The sequence below is a fragment of the Crocodylus porosus genome, unplaced genomic scaffold (genome assembly GCF_001723895.1).
Source record: "Crocodylus porosus isolate Cpor-Errol unplaced genomic scaffold, CroPor_comp1, whole genome shotgun sequence".
NCBI classification, from domain to species: Eukaryota; Metazoa; Chordata; order Crocodylia; family Crocodylidae; genus Crocodylus; species Crocodylus porosus.
Window position 1 is genome coordinate 9,984,120 of NW_017728916.1, and position 8,928 is coordinate 9,993,047.

Here is an 8,928-nt window from a genome sequence, read left to right on the forward strand (position 1 = left end):
TTCGGACTGAAAGCTCGTCATGCCTAGAACTGCATTAAATACAGTGCCCAGGATCATTGGATGCCGTCTTGGTGATAGCCACTAGGTTCTGCTGTAATGATGATGATAAACCTTCACAATGAAAAGACTGAGGTTGTTTTTTGAACAAAATCTGACCATCATTCAATGGCCCCCACCAAAGCATTACAAACGGATACGATGAGCTGTGCTGAAACAGGCCTGCCTTGGTTCGTGCTTGTTGCCTACATGGTAAAAACTACATTTCTGAAAAATTTTAAGAGAATTTAAGAGAAAACAGAAAGCTCTTGTTAATGTTGCCTGTAGCTTTGAAGCTCAAGATGTAGCCTGGGTAACCAGACTCTGGGAAGTCAGCCGCACATACGCATAAAAAATGGGAATTGTTCCCTACAGCCACATAGTTATTGCTGGCTTCTCCACCAAGACTGTGGGCACTCATCACGCTGTTCTCAGAAATGGCAGGATCAGTGGAAAACAACAACAAAAGGGCTTTGTGCTTAGAAATGGGGAAGACACATGAAGGCAACTGCAAAGGAGCACAGCCCGCTCGTTCCTCCCCCCAGGACCGTGGACACCTGCAGAGCTTGGGAAGCATGTTTTACTAGCCCTCTAGTAGTGAGCAATGCAAAGGGCTGAACTCTCTCGGTCTCACCCCATTCATTGCGCACGTGAACAGTATTTATACAAACAGCAGCAATTTCCCAAAGGCATCAGGGTTCAAAGCAACATAAGGGCGGTTGAAGACAATCTGCTTACCAGTGGACTTGATTTCTCTGACGTAGTTACTGGGGAACCAGCCCGTCTTGCCATTCAGGGTGCCTTCCCACCAGCCCCCTTCTTCAACTCTGGTGACATAGATGATGTCTCCTTTGTTAACTGAGAGCTCATCTTCGTTGGTCTGCTTAAAATTGAACCGGGCCTTTACCACCAACTGGTGACTGCCATTTTCAGTCATCTCCTAAAGAAACACACATCAAAAACAGTTCAGGAGGGGAGGTGGATGACAATGGCCCACAAGGACGCTATGCCTTTGTTGGGGCTGCAGCTCCACAGCAATCACCATATCTTATCCTTGTACAAAGCCTTGCATAAAAGGCTGTCAGTGTCCCCTGAAAGCACTGCTTGGGCCTCCCCCACACCAGGAGAGACTGGTCGGGATTTTGCTGCTCATTTACAGACAGGTATGCCTGTAAATTCCTCAAGATCACACAGCCACCCAGCTGCAAGACTGGGAGCAGAGCTGAAGACATGGTTTCCCAGTGCCCCGCTCTAGTTGCTGCGATCTCTTTTTAGGCTAGGATGACGACTGCAGCCCTCAGACTGTGACAGAGCCTACCACGGGTTTGGACTGCCTCCGCAGCACCCTGGACTTTCTCGAAGCTGTTCCGTTGAAGCTGGCCTGGGAGCTACCGGCTGCCGAGCTAGGAGAGAACACACCTGAGCATGGCCCTGCCAGTGGCCGATCTGTAGAAGCAAGAACAAAAGCTGCACTGTAATCCGTGCTCTGCAAAACCATCTCCTTTGCATCCTAACGAAGAGGGGAAAATGCAGAGAACTGGAATGGCCAGGAACACAAAGAGCATGTGCACACGGGGAGTAGCAATGAACCACTGACCCACGCTGGCTTCCCATGGGGGGACACGCAGTGCCCTTCTGTGGCACAAGTTAAGCTGCTTCTGAAGTGGACTGTGCTAACCCACTCCTAGGATATGTCTCTGCTGCAGGCACAGAGTCGACTGCACTGCAGCAGAGAGAAAACCAAGCTGGGTGAGGAGCTGGGCACACTAATCCCCACTCTGCTCCATGTTGCTATGGCTTGAGTGCCGCAGCTCGCACAGGTATCGACGCTGAGGCCACTTCTGTAAAACCAGGCTGGAAGAAAACTCCTTCACTGTGAATTCACACCCCAGCTGTTTCACAATAGTTTCCTTGTGCAGACAAGCTCTTACTGGCTCAGTGTGTGCAGCTGAATGCTGCCCTACGTTATTCTGATTATTGTTAATGGACGGCTGCCATTAACCATGTCAATAAACAGCTTACAATGTGCTATACTTATGAGAATAAAGTCTAAGGCTCTTGCCCTCAAACGGTTCGCTGCAACCCACGGAATGACACCCCCACCCACCGAGAGGGCGCTTCTGCCTGCATTCAAACCACTGCTGTTACTTTCAAAGCAGAAAGGAAAACTCTGGCTGCTTCCTGGCTACTAGGTCCCACTGCAGAAAAACAATCAAATTGTGAGACTCGGCAAAGCTGTCGTATGTGACTGAGAAGGCAGGCGTGCTAATTCTGGCAGAGCAGGGGGACTGGAGGGCTTGCTCTCTTGGCTCTCTCGTTCCTTTCGAATTTCAGAGTGGTCCTGTGGGGCAGGAGGGGGAGCGGCACTCAGTCTTGAACGCGGCCAGGAAGGTTTGTTGTCCAACACCTGTTGCAATCAGAAAATAAAGGACCAATTCCTGCAAGACAAGGCTGCCCGCGATGCTCACTGCCAGTGTGACGGAGGATGTTCCATTCAAACCCACTGAGTTCAGTGGGAGCGAAAGCAGCTTTCAGCTGGTAGGACTGGGAGAACGATGAATCAATTGGGCTTTTTCCCCCCTCAGGGATTTTCTGTCAGACAAACACCAACTGTTTCTGGGGCCCTCTAATGATCAGAGTTGGCGGGAGCTTTTAGTAGCAATTTGGAGTGATTTTGCTTGCAGGCTTGCTTGGACTAGGAACTGCTCTTCTGCTCCGTGCTTGTACAACCCATTGCATGACCAGCGCCTTGTCCGGGTTTGCAGCTCGTGAACACCACGGCGACACGAGTCACAAATTGTGTTTGTGCAGAGGTTAGCGTGCTCATTCCCAGCCCCCATCACTCTGACACATCCTTCTGCCTCTGTTGTTGGCTCTCCACACTCTTTCCCACCCCTAGACAATGCAACGGCTTGATGCGTGCAGTGAAACTAGTTCAAGGCTCCTGGAATTGTGATGGTGAAAGCAACAGCAATCAGTGCAAAGCAATCAGCTTTGCAAACACAGGGCTGTTTCCTGAAATGCCCTGACATTTGATCCGCAGTTTCAGCTGCTTTCGGTGTTCTTGGGGCTGGCAAACTGGCAGGATGGGCATGTTGCCAGCCTTAGTGGTTCCTCCCCTGATCTGTTCTGAAAAGAGAGGACATCAACCACAAGTCTGTATTCCCCGACCAACCCGAGCAGCAAGCAGCAGCTTGGGGAAATGCCTTGGTTACTGGATGGGTTACAGTTTTACCTTCCTCCAATTTCTGTGTTTGTACTTTTATAAATACCAGCAGCAACCTCAGGACAAATGTAACAGCAACTCTGACGGTTTGGCAGGAAAACATATCATTTGTGTTGCATCACGTTAGCATCCTATTTTATGCCTGCTCCAAAATGGAGTGTTGCTGAGCACAGCTTGCCATACATATGTTGTTAAAATATGGTTAAAATAAGCTGAGTTTTCTGTTCAGAGTCTTATATTATTTGAAGCACGTCATCATCGTTGGGTGCATTATAACATTATAGCCAGGTTTTTTTCCAAAATTAAAAAGCAGAGCAGTTGGTCTTGCTAATGTTCTGGAGACAGCTGCTGCGTTCTGCAGATATAGAGTTATTCTGCATGACGGCATCCAGGAAGCCACAACAGTCTAGGAGCGTGCCCAGGAACACAGACGATGTGTACAGGCATCTGAACTCCCTGAGGACACAGCTGAGAGCGATGAGGCTGGGAAGGGTGTGAGGAGAGCAAATAATAAAGGCTCATGGATAGGCAGGGAGCATCGAGGCAAGCTCCCCTGCACTGCCCTTCTGATGTGACTCAGCCTTGAGCTGGAAGGACTGCAGGTGGTGATGTCTCGTTCTGGCATGCTGTGCAGTCCTTGGGCTCTCTGGTGCAACTCCCAACCTGGGAGCCACAGTCTGGGCCATCTGTGGTAGTGGTTTGTTGCCTAGGGGCTCCTTTTCCTTGGGACCAAGGCCAAACCACAAAAAAAGGTTTGAAGATTTAGAATGTGCTTTTTACCTTTGCCATTTTCCCAAAGTTTCTCTCTCTCTGAATGGCAGATGATATCACAGGCATCCACTTACATTACCATTTACAAGGAGAAAAACCAGATGTTCAAACAGACGTATATCACAAAACTGCCTGGGACCCCAGTTTCCCGACCCTCCTTGGTGAAGTAACAATGGTGATTATTATACAGCAAAATGAAGCCTCGACTTTTACGACGACTCACTGATTGAAGCCCTCTGTGCTGCAGGGCTGGCAGGGGAGGCCTGGCTTATCAAATGAGCTCAAAGCAAAGCTGTGCTTTGGCACTGCAGCTGCACTGCTACAGATGTGGAGGGAGAGAGGCAGCTTGCCTCCAGCAGGGCCAGCAGCTGCCACTGCTCATAAAAACAAGAACACTACAATCTGCCAAGGAAAATATACATCCACTGTTATGCAGCCAACTGTGTTTCCGTCAGTGGGTGCTCTCCACCCCAGAGGAGGATGCATTTCAGATATTCCACATATAAAGAGCTTGTAAGGCACTGCATATCCTTAGGACTGAAGAGTGCTAGATAAAAAAAAAGTAAGATGACCTTTATTAGCATCTAAACGCTATAAGGACTGATGATCTAAAACTGCCTGAAGAGTTCACTGACACTACAGGCCACCTTGGGCTCTATCTACTGGTAACACTTCTGTTACCGCATTACTGCCCTTCCTTCTCTCCAGCTTCAAGATGTAAGACACATGCTAATTGTGGAATTATTTTGCTCAATGGATGTCCACAGGCAATGTAGAGTTAATGGGTATGCGAGAGGGTCTCAATGTGTTGAAAACAGACGTTGTGTTTCTTCGAGGTTGTCCCGTTCCAACAGTTCATCCTCTGGCTGAAACAAACCTTGACTGATGAGGTCACTAATGATTTCCATAGCAGTTAGTTGATAGCACAGAGCCCGAGCTCCGGTATCAGAGACAATCAGTGCTGAGAAACCACCAGATCCTGTTTGCATGAAGATTTTTCTCCTGTACCTCTCAAGTGACCTGCATTTCATACTAGCATCCCATTGACTCACGAGATTTCTGAACTGGGTCAGTGGGTTCTCTTCATTTAACAAACCATTAAGAGCCTTTTAAAAATCTGCGGTGGCTGAAATGCTATTCATAGGCTTCTCGGGCAGAAGAGGGGAGCTGCAGAGAGGGCAGCTGCAGAGCCCGACAAGGCAGCCTCAAGCCCTGTATTTTCCTGGAGCGGCATTCAGGAAGGAGAGTCATCTTAAGGGGATGCACCTACTCGATTCAGGCCCCAAATCTTTATTGTGGTTGTTTGCACAAATGGGGCTTTATAAAACTTCAGATCAGCCAAACTGTTTCCATGGCTTTATAATCCCATTGAGAAGGTTTTCCCTTGGCTGTCAGCTTTCCCCTGTGGCACTGCACCACTGCAAGAGAGCCCAGCAAAAGAAACTAGGAAGAGAAGTGAAACTGGTTAGACTATTATCAAGAACCAAGCCCAGGATGATGCAGAAAGTCAACAGAGTTGCAATGGTGAATAGTAAACAGGGGTTTTTTGTATTCTTCTGGACTGTAATAACTAGATGTACGATTTGCAATGTAATAAGGAAGCAGGAGGGGCCTTAAAGTGCAGCATTTGTGAGTTTAGAGACTTCTTCCTGGGCCTTGATCCTGAAACTGGATCCCCTTGGGTCCAGAGATCTGCCTATGCTAATCCAGCTGCAGGATCAGGGCCATAACTGTTTTCTCTTGCAACCTCTTTTCAGATCCGTGACATGTAGATCTTTCCCCCAGCCCACCCAGTAAGAACATCCTAGCTGCTCTTGTCTCCAGGAGACACTCTGCCCATAATTATTTCCAATGGTCAGCACAGATGCAGGGAATTCTGCCCATGAAAATAAAGTCAATCTGTTTTTCCAACTCCAGAGTATTTAGCTATTTCCTTTTGAACCTTCTGACTTGCAATCCTATTGGGTAGGAATTAAAATAAGTCTTTAGTGAACAGCTAAATGCTGGACAGAAAAAAAATAAACAAAGCGATCAGCTTTGCCTCTATACCTAGCTCCTCTGCTACCACCCCTGCAAAGACTAACGACAGTGGCACAAAGCACCCACCGGGCATTTGATGTCAGATCACGGCTGCGCAGCCTACAGATCTCAAGAAGGGAAAGAAAAGGTCACTAATACAATTTACGGAGCAGCTGGTTTGTTCTGACATTCAGTGAATGCACAATGCAGATAGCAGGATTTCACATGGACTATTTAAACCCTGATGTTTCCATTTGGGGGGCTAGAAGCTCCTTTACAAAGGCCTCTTTACAACAACCCACTTTATGATGTCAGAAGAGTGTAAAGGGGCCTTTGCATGAGTATCCAGCCCCACAAACACACACACCAGACATGTATACTGCATTTAAATCCATACCGTTGAGCCCACAGTAGCCAGGAGGTGTCTACAGACAGTCCTGTTTGCCAAGCTTCTGAAAATAAATCTAAAATGCTGAATTCCCAGGAAGGCCAGGTCACACCATAGGCAGGGTTTGACCAAGAGGATAAAACGTTGGCTACCCTTTTCTTACCTTCCGTGGCTTTGTTTACAGCTGTTAAGGTATTCAGGACCCTGGAGAAATTCTCTCCCGCATACAGATCATGTGCCTCAAACACCTGTGAAAGAGGAAATTTGTCAGTGTAACACAAAATATCTTACTAGCGCAACCTTACCTTCAGTCAACCACGGCGCTGACCGAATAGTTAGGTACAGCTGGCATGTCTGCAGGGATAGGAAGTTTCTCTGGAGCTGATTTGTTCAACTTGCTTTCTAGCTGGAGAGTTTCTGGGGTCCAGCTGGCAACAGGTACCGTAAAAGGAGTACGCGCCTCCACAGCAGCGACAAACAAGATTCAGATCTTGGAAAATGGGGCTGTTTGCTTCGAGAAGAGGTCGCTTTCCACTACCAAGTTAGTCATCGAAGCCAAAGGGGCCAAAGCTGCGAACAGCTGCAAAGCAAAGGTCCCAAACCCACCAGAAGCTCTACGCGGACAACACGGCACACTCACAAATTACTACTACAGGCGGCACGCGCTGGTTGTACCGGTCGTCCAGTATAGAAGATAGTCCATCCTGAAGAGTCGAGTTAGCAAGTGGAAAACTACATCTAGACGGGGGTGCTAAAGGTCTTTATGTCCATGCCAATGCTCTACTGGGGTCAGTGGATCTTCTGGACCTGACCCTGGCCATTTCCCAGAGATGAGGCAGTCTGGTTTTTCATGCTAGTCACCACCCCGCTCCTCAATACAGGAGAAATTTATTCTAGATCCTATGCAAATCCTTGCCCTTCTTGACATGGTGCACGGAGCATGTTCTGGGCATGCATTTTACCCGAGCCGTGCACAAAACACACTCCAACACAAGGCACTCTCTGCTTGCCAAGAGAGATGCTTTGGCTCAGGGCTCGAGCTACAGATCTGCAAACCCAACAAGCCTGGAAAGAGCTTCATCCCTTCCAGCCAGAACATCCATTTCCTCAAAGTTACCCTTACAATAGGGGCTCAATCTTTTTTGCTTCCCATATGTAACTATGGATGCATTTGACAAATTCTTTGTAAAGCATTAGGGAAAAGTGCCCCCGCTCCACGCTCCCATAGTCTCCTCTGCTCAGCATATCTGCCACACACAGTACGGGCACATCGCACAGCTGTCAATGAAGGCAGTAAAATGAGCTCTTGGCTTTAAAAAAAAAAAAAAAAAATCAATGTAAGCACTTGCTACCTGCAGTCAGGCTTTCTAGATGAACATTATCAGAGGAGGTATTAAGACCAGCCGCAATATTGAAAGCAGACAGCTGCAGCGCGCACGCTAATACTCACACTCCAGTAAGCCGAACGCTTCCCGAAGGCCGAGGAAGCTCCCCGCTTCTACTGCGCGGCTCTGCACTAACCTGTGCTTACACAATTCAGAGATATTTTTACATACCTGCAGCTACTCCAAGCAGATGGGCTAATATCTGCGTTGCATTTACTCTCAGGTCTGTTTCTACGAGGGCTACAGAGATGCCATCCTCTCTCCGACAGGAGAGACGGTTAAGGAAAGCCTGGCAGGACGGCGGCAGTGCCGGCTGCGTGATGTGACAGTAGCAGGGCGTCACTCTCCTGCCAAGCCAACCATCACAGTAAACGTGGGGATTGTGATGTTTGCTGCCGTTTCCCCGGGTGTATCATCTTCTCAGTCACGTCCTTTTTTTCTTCCAGTTCAGCAGGAAGAAGGAAAACAAGCCCAGACTCGAATGAGCAGCATTGATATTTTAGAAAGGAGTGAATGCGAGAAACGATGCAAGGGATCGATGCTCTCTCCGCGCACAGGATGAATCTGTGAGGCTTGCGTACCTTGAGTTAACTCGCGGACGACGTGCGTGCGTGTGTGAATGTGCATGCATCTAGCCACAGACTGTGTGCGTGCATGTGCGTATACTGAAAAATCACAGGAAAGGAGGGTTGAAGGGCCCTCCGGGGGGTCACGTCTGGGCCAACCCCCTGCTCAAAGCAGGATCAGCCCCAAACAGGCCGACAGCACAAGGAAATCAGACAACTTCAAGGGCTGATCTAGACTGAGACACTGACCGGAAGAGCCTCCGCAGAGCAAGAGCATCCGCATGAAGAGCCAGTCCCGAGCAGCAACCACAACTCCCTGCCCGCTCCTCTGGCGCTTTCCTCCCGGCCTCTCCTGCAATCCCAGCCCAATGTACCACGTCCCTTTTTTTTGCATCGAGGAAGAGCAGCAAAGCCAGGAGCAAAATCCTGCCGGACTACAGAAGAGCAGGCTAGCTCGTCCGCTGCAACCGGGGTCCTACCCCATCTTACACGCGCCGGGTGCTTTTCCTACATGAGGAAAGACCCCCACCCCCCTCC

At 48.8% G+C, this 8,928-nt stretch overlaps 1 protein-coding gene across 4 annotated transcripts in view; it reads right to left on the minus strand.

Moving 5' to 3' along the window:
• Positions 1 to 8,928, minus strand: part of ARHGEF6 (Rac/Cdc42 guanine nucleotide exchange factor 6) — a 50,087-nt gene that overhangs the window by 32,339 nt on the left and 8,820 nt on the right. For 3 of the 4 annotated variants that reach the window (XM_019536433.1, XM_019536432.1, XM_019536430.1), the window contains exons 3-5: positions 6,604 to 6,688; positions 1,355 to 1,482; positions 775 to 976 (exon numbers count right to left, since the gene is read on the minus strand). In XM_019536433.1, the coding sequence (XP_019391978.1) occupies positions 775 to 976; positions 1,355 to 1,482; positions 6,604 to 6,688 (415 nt within the window). The remainder of the gene's footprint in view (positions 1 to 774; positions 977 to 1,354; positions 1,483 to 6,603; positions 6,689 to 8,928) is intronic. The other variant, XM_019536431.1, reaches the window with a different exon arrangement.